The following is an 18937-nucleotide window of genomic DNA, read 5'->3' as shown; positions in this document are numbered from 1 at the left end:
TGGTGGTCGCGTCTAGACGACCAATAGCGGGGATAGGAGGGGTGGTACCTCTGCCATCTCACTCCTATCCCTTCAGGGGGATCGTGGGTGTCTTGGACAACCCTGATCCCCCTTATTTTCCGGGTCACTGTAGATCCGCATAACCCGGAATAGCCGCAAATCGCCGGTGTGATCGCCGACATGGGGGGGGGGGTGCCTGGCAGGGACCGAAATTCCCACGGGCGTACAGGTACGCGCTGGGTCCTTAACTACAAGGAAGTCAGGGCGTACCCATATGCCCTGGGTCCTTAAGGGGTTAAAGGCGTAATCTTCACACCCAGGTTCTCTATACTATCGATCTTTTTAAGTATCTTAAGAGGGACAAAGCTTTCCCTTATCTCATTATCAAGAGGGAGGAAATTTCATTTATTCCAGTTTATTTCCATTCCCAAAACCGCCAAACCCTTCAATTGCTGCCATGATTGATATGAGGTCCTGGGGCAGATTTTTTTACAAAAAGTTAAATGTCATCTGCATAAGCAAGAATTTTTTGAGACGTGTCTTTCAGTCCAAATCCCTCATAGGGAACGATATCTTTCACCAAAAATACTAGAGGTTCCACAAATAATAAGAAGAGCGAGAGAGGACGTCCCTGTCTTGTTCCTTTATGGAACTGAAAACTTTCTGTCTGATCTCTATGGATGGAATCTCCAGATTAGACTTGTTTATTCTTTCTGCAGATTCTGTCCGGAAATGAGACGACCATCGGATCCTTCAAATCTGCGGAATGTCGCCCGTGTTTTCTGGGTGTTCATTCCGCACATTTTCAGCCATTTGAACCCGGCCTTAGTGTTCTTAGTGCCAAGAAGAAAGGAGACACATAATAAAATGGGGAGAAGAAGAAGAGAGGCCACCTAGCCTGTCCTAGAGATAAACATTTGGCCGCAGGGAGGTAAATGAAGTGTTTGTGATCCAGAAGAATTAGAATAGGTCCGGTAGTACCCACAGACAAGTGCGGCCACTCCTTGAGGGACAAATGATGGCCACTGAGGAAAGATTCCTGGTAATAAAGCTATAAGGATAAAATGGTCTCTCTGGGGTAGGAAGGTGAGACACCTATTCTGTCTCAGACGCATCGTATGAACGGGAAAGCTGGGTTGTGGTGACCCAGGATGGGAGCTGTGGTGACGGCAGCTTTCAGGGTGGAAAACGTTTGTGACCTTCGTGGAATTCACATTTCTCCAGTTTGTAATACAGAACAATCTCTCGCAACGTAGCAATGCAGCTAAAGATTACAGCGCCGGAACTCTGCATATACTAAACGGATGTGAGTAAGTGACCCCTCTTTGTAAAGCTGTTTACCCCACTATAACCCCGTATATTGGCTTTAGTGTGGAGAACAAGGGGTCAGATTCTCTATAAGTTACTTTGGATAAGACTGTAATGTGATTGAGGCCCCTGCGATTGATACAGGGCCTCAACTCACCAATCCCAGGGGCCTCAACTCACCAATCCCAGGGGCCTCAACTCACCAATCCCAGGGGCCTCAACTCACCAATCCCAGGGGCCTCAACTCACCAATCCCAGGGGCCTCAACTCACCAATCCCAGGGGCCTCAACTCACCAATCCCAGGGGCCTCAACTAGATTTCTGGATGAACTCCTGGGACAGTCCATCTGTAACATACTCCTCTATGGTTTGGTTCTCTGCCACAAACAGAGGGTAGACTCGGCCCTTTGGGGGTATAGCACCTGGTTGAGGCTCAATGGTACAATCATGGGGTCTGTGGGGAGGTAGTGCCCCCCGCCTACATCTTATCAAACACATTGCTGTTGTACTCCTGGTATACTTTAGGAAGAGAAGATCTTTGTCGTGTACAATTATACGACAGACCGAGGAGATACAAACCAACCAAACCGATCTATATATACAGGTAGAAGCAAACTGAGGGGACCAAGACAAACCTCAGCTGTGACCCAGTCCAAACGGGGATTATGTCTCTGGAAACAAAGAGAACCGAGCACAACAGGATAATGCAGAGAGATAATCACCTGGAACTAGAGGGTCTCCTGGTAAAGTGCTCCCAACACCACAGACAAGGGAACTGTCTCATGGATAAGGTGAGGGGGCTGTAAGGGTCTTCTATAAATCACTTCCATGGCCAGAGGACCCAAAGCTGGAGTGGGATAGAGTTTTTGGCTACAAACACATGATCCTTAAAATACCCATCAGCACTGGAGACCACGGGGACCTGCGTGACCACAGAGGAAATATACCATGATAGGATAATCCTAATCATAGCTTTGTCTTTGTGGAACTCTGGGGATGAAGAAAGCCCACCCAATATCTGTCTCTAGCAGGACCCCAAGTGTTTTCTCACCAGGTTTGGCATGATCCGAGCAAACGGCCACAATAAAGACACATCCCCTCCCCCCTAATATATTCCTTCTCCTCCACGGAAAGGGGGGTGGTCCTGAGCTGCATTGGTTTCACCCTTTCAGATGATCCAGGAGGCCACAATCTCATCTTGTATAATATCGGAGAGTCCACTAGAGCACGTGTCCACCAGCGCTTCCTTATCCCAGCACACTTCTGCTGCTAGAATACACAACTCTATTGAATTCTTGGCCACAGTTCTCGTCCCCTGTTACATGGACATGAGCTGCTCTGCCGCAGAGGGAGAACGGACAGGGAGATGAAATGTCTCTGTAGTCGTAGATAATACGTTTATCAGTCTCCAAAGAGGATTCACCCGGGATAAAGCGTTATCAGTAAGGAGGGAGATCAGGAATCCTACCTTACTTCTATCATTAGGACAGGACTGCGGGACCATTTCCAGATAAATGCCCACTTGGTTCAGGGAGCCTCTACATTCATTAGGATCGCCCCCATAATGCTGGGGAAGCGGGGCAGATCCAGTAAACCCACAGGAGGCAATGGCTTCTATGGCAGCAGAAATAGTTGTCAGAGCAGGAGGGTAGGTGGCTGCCGGTTGAGGCACAGGAGGCTCTAGGGGAGACGTACGATTCTAAAGCGTCTGCATTACAAGTGCCAATTGCTCAATCCTCTGATCCTGCAGATCCATTATAGTGAAAATGTTTGGTGCTGGTGGATTGTCTGCATCATCCGGATTCATGGCCCTTGTGTAATGTCAGGAACCACAAAACCAGATGGAGATGATCAGAACAAATCACCTTTATTATATTCTCAACCGTCTCACATTCTCATCATTTATAGTTTATATTCTGACTGAATAAAGGAATATACAGCAGAAAAGACTGACAGGACACGGGGCTTAAAGGGGTACTCCAGTGGAACACAATTTTATTTAAATCACCTGGTCCCCAAAAGTTTAACAGGTTTCTTAATTACTTTTATTTAAAAATCTTAATTCTTCCAGAACTTATCAGCTGCTGTCTGCTTCACAGGAAGATGTGTAGTTGTTTTCTGTCTGACCACAGTGCTCTCTGCTGACACTCTTTTTTATTATAAAAATACAAAACAATTCCAAAAAACAAAAACACAAAACAAGCTTAACCAGCTACAACAGAAATGCAAAATAAAATAAAACCCTGCCTAACCGGCCAGCCCAGCTTTAATAAATTGTAAAATATACCAAACTACAACTATACTATACCTATACACCTAAGCAAACTATGAAATTCACACTCACACACATAACATTAAAAATAATAATAATAATAATAAAAATAAAAAAAATATACAAAAATTAAATTAGCTCAACTTGGCTAATTAAATGAAATAAATAAACCAACATAAAATTCAGCACCACCTGGCTATAACTCAAAATGATAAAATGATCCATACTTGGGAAAATAAATAAATAAATAAATAAATCAAGCAACAGAAAACATAACACACGCATAATCTCCAAAACTAACAAACACACACACACACACACATATTGAGAATGAACATAACAACAGCACAACTTGGCTTATCAAAAAAAAAAAAAAAAAAAAAAATTATATATATATATATAATAAAAAAAAAAAAAAATTAAAAAATAAAACGTTTTTTAAATAAGTTATATATACACAGACAAAAACACCTACATATAATAATAATAATAATAATAATAATACAGAACTACAACTGGTCCGACTGCCCTTTTCTTATGGCTAATGCAACAATATAAAACAAAATACATGACACACTATACCAACAAATAAATAATATAAAACAATAAACATAGCACAGTATACATACAAATATAATAAATGTGCCTCACAAAAATACCTACAAAAACCCTAAAATAAATCCTACACTAAAACTGTGCCCTCTCCCACACCACCCCTCCTGTACATGGGTCAGTCCATAACCGTTCGTACAGTTCTTAAGTCCAGTCCTTAACTGACCCATGTCAGATCCCCTAAGGAGAAAAAAAAAAAAAAAAAAAAAAAAAAACACCCCCTCCCCACCTAGCACTCCAACCAACAAACTAAATACAACCTTATATACAAGACCACAACCCAATTTAGGCCCAAGTTCAGTGCCTGTAAGCCCTTCATACCATATCAGCTGTAAACAAAACAAAAAGCTATGGTGCACATGCAACAGCCCACCACCAGGGAGAAGGATGGCAGATCTGATACACTGAAGAAATTTAAACTCTTTCCCTAATTCCCCCTACTATTCTCCCTAATTCTATCCCTTCATTAAAACTGACCCTACTATCACCCTATCTCTATCCCTGTATGCCTGTCCCTAACCAAAATAAAGGTACTCTACCAAAAAGGTCTAGTACCTAGGGCACATGAAAAGAAAACCCTCTCCATAGGAGAGAAGCCCTACTGGTACCAAGACTGCCATACTCCAAAGACCTGATCTTCCCGAGGTCACCGGTGATGTTCCTACAGACCTCCACCTCGGAGAGGACTTTCTGCTGGGTGGACACTAAACACCGTGCATTCCACGTGTGATACTTAACCACTAAGCTGACTAAAAATAAAGTGCCCCGATCTCGGCCACCGAGGGTCCTGAATGCCCCATAAGCCCACTCTGGATAGGTAAGGCCGGCAAGTTGACTCCAGCCGATGGAAGCGCCCACCCGGTTGTAGACCCCTACGTTAAAGGGACAATGAAGCAGGAAGTGGTCCATGCTTTCCAGCGTGTCCACACACTCTTCTCGTGGACACCCCCGGTCATCAGAGTTCCTGTACTTCAGGTTGTCCCTTACACCTAGCTTCCCCTGAAAGCAGCGCCAGGCCAAGTCCCAAAACTTCTGGGGGATCCTTTTCAAGTTTAAAAGATACAACCCCACCCTCAGATCCCGACCTGGGCAGTCCCTGAGCGCCAGAGGCTTCTGGAAGTGGGTCAACAGAACCCGTTTGTCAAGGAACTGCCTTGACTGGGTCCTGATTTCCCACACTCCCAGACCCCACCGACGTATCGCCTTCAGAGTCGGGGTAGCGTAAGCCGGAAGATATCCATGTGGTGTACGGAGGTCCTTCACTTGCCCTCCTCTCTCCCATTCCTGGAAGAAAGGCCGAAACCATTCCCTGCAGGAGAGTACCCACGGAGGAGCCCTCTCTTTCCAGAGGTTCGAGATGTTAGCTTTCAAGAAGGTGTTGGTTAAGAACACCACAGGGTTTACCATAGATAAACCCCCTAGTCTCCTCGTACGGTACGTAACCTCCCTCTTGACTAGATTCAACCTGTTCCCCCATAACAGTTGGAAAAACAGGCTGTAGACCCTAGTGTAGTAAGCATCTGGCAAGATACATACACTGCCCAGATAGATAAACAAGGGGAGCAGGTATGATTTGATCAGGTGCACCCTTTCCCTGAGGGTCATAGACCAACCCTTCCACTGGTTCACCCTCTGAGTGGCATCATGGAGCTTACCGTCCCAGTTTTTGGTGGAATAATCATCCTGGCCGAATGTGATGCCTAGAATTTTTGCTGAGTCTTGGGGCCCTGGGAGGGTGTGCGGGAGATCAAACGTGGGATCCCCCCCTCCCAGCCAGAGACTTTCACACTTTTCCCGGTTGATCTTGGACCCGGATGCCTCCGAGTAGCGCTCCACCTCTGACATCACCACATCGACCTCCTCCCTCGAGGAGACGAAAATAGTGACATCATCAGCGTACGCCACCACTCTCTGGGTGACATCCAGCTCCACCAGACTCATCCCGACTCCCGCCAACGGCCCACGATCTACCCTCCGGACGAAGGGATCAATCGCGAATACGTATAAAAGCGGGCTCAAAGGACAACCCTGACGGACTCCGGACCCCACCTCAAAAGAGCGGCCAGACCACCCGTTCACCAGTGGGAAACTCTCTGCCCCGGCATACAAGATCTTAAGCCAATTAACAAAAGTACACGGTAAGCCATACCTCAGGAGGACGGACCAGAGGTACTCGTGGTTCACCCGATCAAATGCTTTGGCCTGATCCAAGGACAGTAAGTACCCCTTCCAGAGACCCGCACTACTCCGCTCCACTGCCTCCCTGACACTGAGGACAGCACTTAAAGTGCTTCGGCCTGGAACAGAGCAGTGCTGAGCCCCCGAAAGGAGCCGGGGTGCAAACTTCACCAGCCGATTAAACAGTATCTTGGCCAGAAGCTTCCTGTCCGTATTGAGAAGAGCTATGGGCCTCCAATTCTCAATACGGCTGGGATCTTTACCTTTTGAGAGAAGAATCAGGGCCGACCTCCTCATTGACTTCGGCAGAGTGCCCGAGGAGAGACACTCATTGAATACCTTGGTCAAGAGGGGAGCTAAAGACTCCTTAAAGGTCTTATACCACTCGGATGTTAAGCCATCCGGACCTGGCGACTTCTTGGGGGCGAGCCCCTCAATCGCCAGTCTCACTTCCTCTTCCCTGATATCTTCTGCCAAAACATCAAGAGAGGGGTCTACCCCTGGCTCAGGAATGGTTTCAGCCAGGAAAGCCGACATCCTGTCTCGATCTAGATCCTTCCTCCCCAAGAGGTGCAAGTAGAAAGATCTGACGACCTCCAGGATCCCTGATCTGGACCGATTCAGGGATCCCGTACTATCAACCAGTCCTGAGACTACTTTACTACTCACTGACATCTTGCAGTTCCTGTAAGGGTCGGGCGAGCGGTACTTCCCGAAATCCCTCTCAAAAACCAAAGATGCGTGCCTATCGTACTGACACCTCATCAGCAAGGACTTCACTCTGGAGATATCCTCCCGACTACCTCCAGTCGAGACAAGGAGCTCGAGTTTCCTCCTCAGACCCTGATACAAGCGATACCTGTTCAGGGACCTGAGGCTCGAGAGCTGGCGGAAGAACCCCGCAACCCGCTTCTTGAATATCTCCCACCACTCTGACTTACTACTACAAAGGCCCAGTAAAGGTACCTGACTCTGAAGAAAATCCTCAAAGGACTGTCTTATCTCTGCTTCCTCCAGGAGGGACGAATTCAGCTTCCAATAACCTTTACCCATCCGGGGGGTCTCTGAAACATTCAAGGAAAACAAAATCATACAGTGATCGGAGAACTCCACCTCAACCACGGACACTGCGGAAGAGACGGCTTCCTCCTTCAAATAAAACCTATCTATCCTAGACCTGCGACTACCTTGATGATAGGTGAAACCCGCGTGGCCTGAGGGGCTCCGGATGTGGGCGTCCTCTAGGCGAGCTTCCCTAACTATATTATTAAGGACCACACTATCGCAATCCAGCGGACCATTGGAACCTCTCCTATCTTGGGACCTCGTGACATTATTGAAGTCCCCTCCAAAGATCACTTGCCGGCTTGTAAAAAGGAAGGGCTTAATCCTCATAAAAAGATTTTTACGGCCCAGCTTAGTTTGTGGGGCATAGATGTTTATGAGCCGGAGCTCTTGTCCCTTCATGAGGACATCTAAGATCAGGCACCTCCCCATTTCTAACTCAATAACCCGTCTGCATTCAACCGGAGCGGTAAAAAGGACCGCCACCCCACTATACGGCTCAGCCGCAAGAGACCAGTGGGAGGGCCCGCGCCTCCACTCTCTTCTGGCTTTCACCAGAGAGGCTAGATCTGACAACCTGGTCTCCTGTAAAAAGAAAATATCGGCTTCAACACGGCCAAGAAAATTGAAGGCTGCGAATCTAGCCGTATCAGACTTTATACTAGCACAATTAATAGGAGGGGGAGGAGATGGTATCGAGGACGAGGTACCGGTTTGACAGGTCAATCAGAGGGGGGGCAGTCAGGCTTCCGTTTTGGACCTGGTCCGTAGTACAAGGCTTAACAGAGGGCTCCGACCTCTTCTTTCTCCCTTTCCTTTTGCCCTTGTCTTTCTTTTTTGGCCTTTCCCCACTCTCCTCATCCACACTTTCATAGTGGGAGGAATCAGAAGGGTCGGCCATTTTGCCTTCCTCTCTGCGCAGCCTCCTGATCTCCTCATCCAGCACGTTCTCCCCCAGGGCTTCAGTGGTTACAGGGCCAGCTTCAGGAGCAGGGGCCGGAGCTACCCCAGTCACCTGGGCACTCTCCAGCTCCCTACTCCTCCTACGATTTTCCTCCCGCCTTAGTTTGGCAGGGCCCTTTTTCCTCGTCACTAGCCCTGTTATGCCCCCATCCCTGCTCGTACCCTCCCCAGCCGGGGCAACTTCACAGCTCTCCCCGGCCGGAGCGGCCCCAGCACGGGCGAAGGCGCTTGGACAACGGCTGAAAGGGTGCCCGAGGACACCACACAGGTGGCACCGGATCTGTCTGCAGGATGCAGCCAGATGACCCACCCCACCACACAAAGCACAAACCTGTACAGTACAGGCTGCACTAAAATGGGTGGGGCTACCGCACCTGTGACAGACCTTAGGCTGCCCCTGGTAAAAGACCTGGATTCTGTCACGTCCAAGGAAGGCAGCTGACGGAATGTGGGCAACTGTACTACCTGAACGCTTGAGTTTGACGGAAAACGTCCAGGCCCCAGACCAGATCCCGTGCTCATCTAGATTTTTCTTGGGCATGTCCGTCACATCCCCATACCGTCCCAGCCAGGTCATGATGTCATAGCAGGAGAGTGACTCGTTACGAGTCAAAACGGTCACTTTCTTGACTGAGTTCTGACGGGAAATAGCCTTTACAGCAAAATCCCGCCAGCCGGGCTCATTCTTCGCCACTTCGTAGTTCGACCAGAAGAGTTCGAGACCCTCCGGTCGAACAAAACTGACGTCAAATTCGGACGAACCATAGGGGTGAATCAGGGCAAAGATGTCACTCGCCCTGAATTCCATCTGGAGGAGGAGCTCAACCACTTTAGCGCGAGGCGGGCACACATCCTTGCCCCTCCAAATCAGACGGACCACGTTCCTACGGTTATTGTCCTGCCCGGGTGTCGGGAGGGACCAGACCCACCTCCCCATTCTGCTCTCGGAATGCCCCCAAACCGTGCCTCTCTATCCAGAAAGACAGGTCGACCTCACCCCTTCCCTCTACCTCGATTGACCTGTCGCCCCTACGTAGAGCCTCCAGGAGGCGCTGCTGCAAGTGACCCCCGGGGCCGGATGGAGAGGGGGACCCCCCGGCAGCGACATGAGCATAGCTCCTAGGAGCAGTCACTACCGGGGGGCAGCCGAACCAGACTCAGACCCAGGACCACCATTCACACCACTACACCCACCAACATTCACACCACAATTCTCATCATCCATACCAGACTTCGTATTCATACCACCACTACTCCCACCATTATTCACTCCACTAACACTCCCACATGCACTCTTCTCATTCACAACACTACCACACCCATCATCCTCACCCCCTACACTCGCGTTGTGCCTAACATATCCTGGGCTGGCTGGGACTTGTAGTACTGCCGGTTTTAACAGAGTCTTTTTTGCTGGCTTTGCTGTTGCTGGGGTCGACTCTGATGGCTCCTCCTCCATGGGCGATGTTACTGCCTGAGCCTGGGGCTGCCCCTCCGAGCGCACCCCAGCTCCTCCCACAACGCCATCACCATGTCTTCCCGACTGCACGGGCTCTGAGGCTGGCACTGGCACTCGGACACTCTCCCCCCTCACAGGAGAGTGCCCCGCAGCACCCACAGAACACACAGACCGACCGTTTTCCACTCCCGATGCCCGGACACTCCCCCCCCCTCACAGAGGAGTGCCCTGCAGCGCCAGTAATGTCCACGGCACTCGGGGGACCGCCCCCCAAGCACACAGACATATCACTTATCTGGACACTCCCCCCCCTCACAGGGAAGTGCCCCTCAGTGCCAGCAACACCTGGGGAACCGCTCCCCAAGCAAACAGTAGCATAGCTTGCCCCTGGTGCCTGGACACGCCCCCCACCACCCTGGGGCGCTCCCGCAGCACCAGGGCTGCTCACCTTAAGCCCAATAGGACTTGCTGGCTCTATAGCGTCCTCTGCCGTCTTGGACGCCATGCTGTACCCCCCTTTCTGGCCCTGCTTCACCACAGAAACGGGGACTGGCAGTTTGGGGGGCCCAGCAGTCTGAACCAACTTTACAGCTGGCCCGGACTGCTGGAAAGGACGAAACACATAAGTCACAGTCTCCTGAACCTTCTGCCTTTTCTTCCTTTTCTTTACTAGATCATCTTTACCGAGATCCTCACCAAAGGTAAAATCCTCCATACGGGTAGGGGACTCCTGCTGTATAATGGCTTGCAGCAAACCCCCACTGGCCAGCTCCTCCTCACCGCTCTCCTCTGTCTCCCCATCACTGGAGGGTAGCGCCACCTGGGCTGGCTCAGGGTAGCTATCTTGGGGGGGCTGGGGCTCACACACACTAGGGGTGGCATCCATTTCACTTCCCACAGCCGACTCTCCGCCATCTTCCTCCCCTCCTTCCTCCTCACTGCTCTCCTGAGGGCAGCATGCACCATACTTCCTTTCCTTGAATCTCTCCTCATTAACCAGTTTTTCTTTTAGGAATCCTGCCCCTTCAGAGATTTTTCTTTTGGCCTCCTCCACCTCCGCCACCTCTATCTTCAGAGCCCGCACCTGGGCAGTGAACTTCTGCCTCTTACCTGTAGGGCCCTGGTCAGCCTGGTAGCGGGCAAATCTCAGGTCCTCTCTCAGACTCCTCAGCTTCCTGCCCAGCTCTTCGTACTCCGCCATCTTTGCTTGTATGCTTGAGCCATATGTCGCCAATGACTCCCTTGGTCCCCGTGCCCCCCATTGCTGGGGTTCCGGGGTAACAGAAGGACCGCTGGTCTTTGCTGATGCCTTATGTCCCTCTGATCCGGTCAGGGGAGTGGGCTCCACATTTCTGCGGGCCCTGCTGGAACATCTCACCCCGACCTTGAATCCGGCTGTAGACACTTTCTTCCCCCCTCTCGCCAGCCGGGAATGAGAGGTAGAAGCCCGAGGCTCCATGCAGGAAAGCCCTCCCAAGGAGCCTGCCACGCTCCTGGGAAAGCCCGATGTAAAAACCTGCTTCTCTGCCTGGAAGTCTGGAGAGCAAATGGAGCCACACCCGACAGCTGCACACACTGAAACCACAGGATGTGCTCTCTGCTGAAACCTCTGTCCATGTCAGGAACTGTCCAGAGTAGGAGAAAATCCTCATAGCGAACCTCTCCTGCTCTGGACAGTTCCTGACACGGACAGAGGTGGATAAGAGCTGATTAGTACTGGAGGGCTAAAGATTTTTAAATAGTAATATACAATTCTGAATAACTTTCTAGCACCAGTTGATTAAAAAAAAAAGTTATCCATCGGAGTACCACTTAAAAAAATTCCATAAAAAATTATTACAGTCGGTGACTGAGCAGAATCTGTGACTGATCTCTGCAATTAGTAGTTACTACTCACCTGGGTGGTTACCTGTAGGAATGTCCTCCTTATACTGCTCATCACTGCTCACATCTGTCTCTTCTTCTTCCTTTATGTCTGTAGCATTAATATGGATCAAATCTTTCTCTGTAGGAATGTCCTCCTTATACTGCTCATCACCGTTCACATCTGTCTCTTCTTCTTCCTTTATGTCTGTAGAATTAATATAGATCAGATCTTTCCCTGTAGGAATGTCCTCATTATAATGCTCATCACCGCTTACATCTGTCTCTTCTTCTTCCTTCATATCTGTAGCATTAATATTGTTCAGATCTTTTCCTGTTGGAATGTCCTCCTTATACTGCTCATCACTGCTCACATCTGTCTCTTCTTCTTCCTTCACATCTGTAGCATTAATATTGCTCAAATCTTTTCCTGTTGGAATGTCCTCCTTATACTGCTCATCACTGCTCACATCTGTCTCTTCTTCTTCCTTTATGTCTGTAGCATTAATATAGATAAGATCTTTCTCTGTAGGATTGTCATCCTTATACTGCTCATCACTGCTCACATCTGTCTCTTCTTCTTCCTTCATATCTGTAGCATTAATATTGTTCAGATCTTTCCTAGTAGGAATGTCCTCCTTATACTGTTCATCACCGCTCACATCTGTCTCTGGAGCATTAATATTGTTCGGATCTTCACCCTGATTCATAAGATGTGGAAGAAATATAGTAAAAGTCATCAGACAGTAGGAGAAGTCACGTGGGATGTTATAGATGAGCAGGAGATGAGGAGTCATGGAGGGTGAGGGGACTGACCACAGGAGATTCACAGCCCTTCTACAGATGATAGGGAATTTCTCCATCTACCTGATCATCCTGTGGAAGAAGAGGACGGGGACACCTCTCTGGTGCTGTTCTCTTACTGAATCTGACTGTAGGGAACACATACAGAGGCTGATTTCATTCTTTACATACAAATAATGAGAGGACGTGTGTATATAGCCATGTCTATTACCTGGTGATGTGAGGGGCTGCTGATCCTCCATCATGACCTGATCCTTGTACTTATCCTTGTGTCCTTCTACATACTCCCACTCCTCCATGGAGAAATAGACCGCCACATCCTGACACCTTATAGGAACCTGACACACAATGATACAGTCATCACCCCGACCACTCCAGTGGTGTTAATGTATAATGTCCCAGCATTCCCAGCAGTGTCACCTCTCCAGTCATCACCAGACCCCTCCATTACTGTATAATGTCCCAGCAGTGTCCCCTCTCCAGTCATCACCAGACCCCTCCATTTCTGTATAATGTCCCAGCATTCCCAGCAGTGTCACCTCTCCAGTCATCACCAGACTCCTCCATTACTGTATAATGTCCCAGCAGTGTTACCTCTCCAGTCATCACCAGACCCCTCCATTACTGTATAATGTCCCAGCAGTGTCACCTCTCCAGTCATCACCAGACCCCTCCATTACTGTATAATGTCCCAGCAGCGTCACCTCTTCAGTCATCACCAGACTCCTCCATTACTGTATAATGTCCCAGCAGTGTTACCTCTCCAGTCATCACCAGACCCCTCCATTACTGTATAATGTCCCAGCAGTGTCACCTCTCCAGTCCTCACCAGACCCCTCCACTACTGTATAATGTCCCAGCAGTGTCACCTCTCCAGTCATCACCAGACCCTTCCATTACTGTATAATGTCCCAGCAGTGTCACCTCTCCAGTCACCACCAGACCCCTCCACTACTGTATAATGTCCCAGCAGTGTCACCTCTCCAGTCATCACCAGACCCCTCCATTACTGTATAATGTCCCAGCAGGGTCACCTCTCCAGTCATCACCAGACCCCTCCATTACTGTATAATGTCCCAGCAGTGTCACCTCTCCAGTCATCACCAGACCCCTCCATTACTGTATAATGTCCCAGCATTCCCAGCAGTGTCACCTCTCCAGTCATCACCAGACCCCTCCATTACTGTATAATGTCCCAGCAGTGTCACCTCTCCAGTCATCACCAGACCCCTCCATTACTGTATAATGTCCCAGCAGTGTCACCTCTCCAGTCATCACCAGACCCCTCCATTACTGTATAATGTCCCAGCAGTGTCACCTCTCCAGTCATCACCAGACCCCTCCATTACTGTATAATGTCCCAGCAGTGTCACCTCTCCAGTCATCACCAGACCCCTCCATTACTGTATAATGTCCCAGCAGGGTCACCTCTCCAGTCATCACCAGACCCCTCCATTACTGTATAATGTCCCAGCAGGGTCACCTCTCCAGTCAGCAGCTCCATCATCTTGTTGATGAGTTCTCGGATCTTCTGTTCATCCATTTCCTTATGTATCAGGGAGTGAGGTGGGGTCCCCGGGATTGGGCTCAGGGTTCTTCCCCATCCTTCACACATAGGGGCCTGACAGCGCCCACTAGAGGACTTCTTCACTACTGTGTAATCCTGTGTATGGAGAGACACATTAATATCACTACATACATTCCCAGAATCCCTTACCTCTCCAGTCATATCCATCTGTTATTCCATAGATAAGAATGAGGTCATGTGACATCACTCCCAGAATCCCTCACCTCTCCAGTCATATTCATCTGTTATTCCATAGATAAGAATGAGGTCATGTGACATCACTCCCAGAATCCCTCACCTCTCCAGTCATATCCATCTGTTATTCCATAGATAAGAATGAGGTCATGTGACATCATTCCCAGAATCCCTCACCTCTCCAGTCATATCCATCTGTTATTCCATAGATAAGAATGAGGTCATGTGACATCACACCCAGAATCCCTCACCTCTCCAGTCATATCCATCTGTTATTCCATAGATAAGAATGAGGTCATGTGACATCACTCCCAGAATCCCTCACCTCTCCAGTCATATCCATCTGTTATTCCATAGATAAGAATGAGGTCATGTGACATCACTCCCAGAATCCCTCACCTCTCCAGTCATATCCATCTGTTATTACACAGATAAGAATGAGGTCATGTGACATCACTCCCAGAATCCCTCACCTCTCCAGTCATATCCATCTGTTATTACATAGATAAGAATGAGGTCATGTGACATCACTCCCAGAATCCCTCACCTCTCCAGTCATATCCATCTGTTATTACACAGATAAGAATGAGGTCATGTGACATCACTCCCAGAATCCCTCACCTCTTCAGTCATATCCATCTGTTATTACACAGATAAGAATGAGGTCATGTGACATCACTCCCAGAATCCCTCACCTCTCCAGTCATATCCATCTGTTATTACATAGATAAGAATGAGGTCATGTGACATCACTCCCAGAATCCCTCACCTCTCCAGTAAGCCGGAAGAGTATCTGTAGGGTGAGGTTTATGATCCTGTCGGCCATCTTGTTCCTGTCTCTCTCCATGGTTGATGGGTCATCCAGGAGAATTCTCTTATATAGAAGATATCAGCAGAGGATCCTGGATTGGAGAAACCTGAAGGGAAGAAGAGGAGACGATGATAAACCGCACCAGATTCTATGGAGAAATAAAATCCATTTCCTGGAGATAATCTGGGGAAACATCTGAGGAGACATTATAGGAGTTTTCAGATTTCTCTATAAAACAAAATCCATTGTCCGAGGGCTGTAAAATAAGAGACTAGAGCGCACTCACCTCTCCCGTCCAGTGGTGGCGCTCTGGTCCTCCAGGTCTTCTGAGGTCGCTCTCCCTGCTCTGCTGAAGACGTTGTGAATCCATTTCTCCTAATCTCTGAGGCTGCGGTGTATTCAGAACGTCTTCATCAGAGCAGGGAGAAGAATAGAGGGATTCAATATGACATTGTCCAATGAAGAATAGTGAAATGTGTCCACTAGGGGGCACAATATACATCACAATTACATCAGGATTTTATGTGATTTGTGATATGTCCCCCCGGAAGAACCTGCTATTACCTGCAGCAGAGGCCGAGCATCATATACCGTTACACACGCAGGGTCTGGGCCACCACCGGAGTCAGTGTTTACAAGCAGGGTGCCTCCAGCTGTTACAGCATTTGGCTGTCAGGGCATGCTGGGAGTTGTAGTTTCACAACAGCTGGAGGTACGCTGGTTTGGAAACACTGTCTTAAGTAATAATAGGGGCGCGGGAGAAACTTAAAAAACCTGATGCTTACATAGTCCTGTATGGAAGAAGTGGCTGATACCCGGAGAAAAGAGACTGACCAGGTGACAGGATGGGCGGGTAAGTGACCTGATACCTTCACCATCCAGACATCCCCTGGGGGGCAGTATAGGCAGGAAATCAGGCAAACAACCGCTGGTCGGCACGGCGCTCCCTAGAGAAACAACCGTACAGCGCCATGTCTAAGCCACGCCCACCTACATTATTTTATTACAAAAATGGGATATAAACTTATTAGGGGAGGGGCTTCTATTACAAACCCTGAATAACGCTCTGCCATAGTGATCAGTGTTATCGGTGCTCGGCTTATACAGGCTGTGGAGGTGTCTGTATACTTAGAGCACTGATCTGAGCACAGAGCACGGTAAGGGGCCCTCCGGCCATCATCTCAGCTGATCTAGACTCCGCCCCCCCAACAACTGCATTTTACTAATATTAGATCCTGCAATCGACTTTGATCATGGAATCTAAAGGGTTAATGGTGATGAGCGTATTTCATGGTGAGTCCTGGCTGCTTATAGCTCCTGAGCTCACCTCAAAGTCCCATATGGGGCACAGAATGTAAATATACACCATGTCCTTAAGGGTTAATAATAAACATCCCCAATAATCCTGATCTGATGGTGACCGCACACACATACCTGTATCTGTAGAGGAGCCGTGTGCTTACAGGACCTGCGATGACGTCACTGTCACCAGGACCTGCTCTGTATCTGCTACATGCTGGAGGTGTAGGACCTGTGATGATGTCATAATCATGTGACCAGTACATTTGGGGGTAAAGTTTAGCAGTATAGATGTGACTGCGGCTGAAGGACCTGCGGGAAGGATCATGTGACAGGAATGGGCGGAGCTCAACAGTGCAGGAGAGAAGAGAATGTAACATAGTAACATAGCAGATGAGCCTAGAGCTGCAGCCCCTGATCATGTGACTCCTCCTCCTCCTCCTCCATGTGACTGATCACATGACGGTGACATCATCGCAGGTCCTGTAAGCACACGGCTCCTCTACAGATACAGGTATGTATGTGCGGTCTCCATCAGATCAGGATTATTGGGGATGTTTATTATTAACCCCTTAAGGACACAGTATATAATAACACTCTGCACCCTCTATAGGACTTTGAGGTGAGCTCAGGAGCTATAAGCAGCCAGCACTCACCACTAGTGTTGGTCACCATCATTAACCCTTTAGATCTCACAATCAAAGCTCTGTGGAAGCTTTGTGCCGGCCAGCACTCATTTACCTGATCTCCTGCCTATACTGCCCCCCAGGGGATGTCTGGATGGTGAAGAGCTGCAGGTCACCTCCCCGCCCATCCTGTCACTTGATCAGTCTTCTTCCTCCGGTATCGGACACTTCATTTGGAGGTTACGATCCTGAGCGGCCTCCAGATATTAATCTAAGATGGCCGCCACTGTGGTCCAGGTGGATCTCCCCACCTCCCTTCGTTACCAAAAACAATGGCCCTCATTTACTTAGAAAATCGGGTTGTAAGTCTATGTTGCTTTCTTACCCGACTGCATTTTCCCCCCTGGTATTTATTATTATGTCGCATCTTGTTTGTCGCACGTGGGTTTTGTAGGTTTTGGTTTCCAACTCCTCTGAGTTGTCGGGAAAAAATCCACAACAATTCAACAAATTCGGGTTGGAAACCTTTATAAATACGTGGGAAATCTCAGAATTGTCGGGTTACGCCCCTTTTTCGGGTTTGGGAGAATCCACATCGGGTCCGTCGGGAAAAAATGTCGCATCGTGTTGCAGACTGGCACACGATGTCTGCGACATGGCGCAGACAAAGATGCGCCAAAAAAACCCGACAAAAGAGGTCGGGTTTAGAATAGTAAATGAGGGCCAATGTGTTCTAGATGAAAAGGGTCCATAACATGGGTACCTGGAGGGACAACATCCACGTCAGGATTCAAACTCCCGACATAGTGTCGTACCAACCCTGGAGACCAGATTGGCTTTCTGCCCCATTTCTGGACAATTCAATAACATTCCGGGACAATAATTCCCAGTGTGACGCGGATCCATTAAACTATGATCCCACTAACGCTTTATGTGAATCCGAGTACGAAAAGCACAGAAATGTGTCATGTGACCGCGTCAATAACTGAGGACAATGTGGTAAACGCTGTTATAATACAGGACAGATGTCAGCGCCGTTTACCCAATATGACCGTTATATCCAATGATCAAGTCCTGATGAAAGTCATCGCCCGACCGTCTCCCGTAACTCCAGGATTATGATCGTGCTCTGTATCCTGGGAGATAGAGGACATTGAGGGGGAGTGGAGACGCCTTCCGAAACTGGGAAATAGTCATTAACCCTGACTTGGCATTTCTTCTAGATCATAAGCCCAGCCGTACGGCCCCAATGGTCATCCGTAATGATGATGTCACCGTGGTATGCTGCGCTCTACTTTTGAGGATTTCTGAAACAACTAATTGGTGCACAATTTATTGGTAAAGGAAATCGTCGACAGCGATTACCAATAGTTATTTTAATCTAAAATGTCCATTAATCCCTTCTCATCCCCCATGTGATCACCGTCCAACAGAGAAAGTGAGGTCCTGTTCCTGGAGCTCGGAGAAGACAACGGGCCGGATCCTGTGTAGAATGCAGGAAAGAGAAAGCGAAAGTTCCTGTTGCCAGGAAAAAATATAGTTAAAAAGCCAAAAACCTAACCCCCCCCCCCCCCCCATAGACACGTCAGTAAGAACTAAACAGCATTGGATTCCTGTCTCCATATTCTACCCATCCCCCATGACTCTGCCCCAGACTATGATGGCTCCCCTGACTAGGTTTACAGCCTCAATGATTGTGACTATAATGTCTCCTCAGATGTTTCCCCAGATTATCTCCAGGAAATGGATTTTATTTCTCCATAGAATCTGGTGCGGTTTATCATCGTCTCCTCTTCTTCCCTTCAGGTTTCTCCAATCCAGGATCCTCTGCTGATATCTTTTATATAGGAGAATTCTCCTGGATGACCCATCAACCATGGAGAGAGACAGGAACAAGATGGCCGACAGGATCATA

The 18937-nt window shown here is 48.6% G+C and overlaps 2 protein-coding genes across 3 annotated transcripts in view; both read right to left on the bottom strand.

The window, feature by feature from the left end:
• Positions 1-18937, bottom strand: part of LOC130297920 (uncharacterized) — a gene marked incomplete at its 5' end in the record, with an annotated part of 145804 nt that overhangs the window by 67508 nt on the left and 59359 nt on the right. Inside the window, 1 exon segment of the mRNA XM_056550769.1 lies at positions 11755-12403. Coding sequence (XP_056406744.1) covers positions 11755-12403 — 649 coding nt within the window.
• Positions 12413-16667, bottom strand: LOC130297908 (gastrula zinc finger protein XlCGF66.1-like). 2 transcript variants are annotated; one of them, XM_056550759.1, is made up of 5 exons: positions 16532-16667; positions 15056-15203; positions 14008-14187; positions 12736-12862; positions 12413-12652 (listed from the first exon to the last, which is right to left on the bottom strand). In XM_056550759.1, the coding sequence occupies exons 2-5, from the start codon at positions 15131-15133 to the stop codon at positions 12558-12560; spliced, it is 480 nt and encodes a 159-aa protein (XP_056406734.1). In that variant the 5' UTR covers positions 15134-15203; positions 16532-16667; the 3' UTR covers positions 12413-12557. The 2 variants fall into 2 exon arrangements, with proteins under 2 accessions (XP_056406734.1, XP_056406733.1); XM_056550758.1 differs by having other exon boundaries at positions 12413-12862.

This window comes from Hyla sarda (assembly GCF_029499605.1).
Source record: "Hyla sarda isolate aHylSar1 chromosome 1 unlocalized genomic scaffold, aHylSar1.hap1 SUPER_1_unloc_1, whole genome shotgun sequence".
NCBI classification, from domain to species: Eukaryota; Metazoa; Chordata; class Amphibia; order Anura; family Hylidae; genus Hyla; species Hyla sarda.
This window is presented reverse-complemented; position numbering and strand designations above follow the sequence as displayed.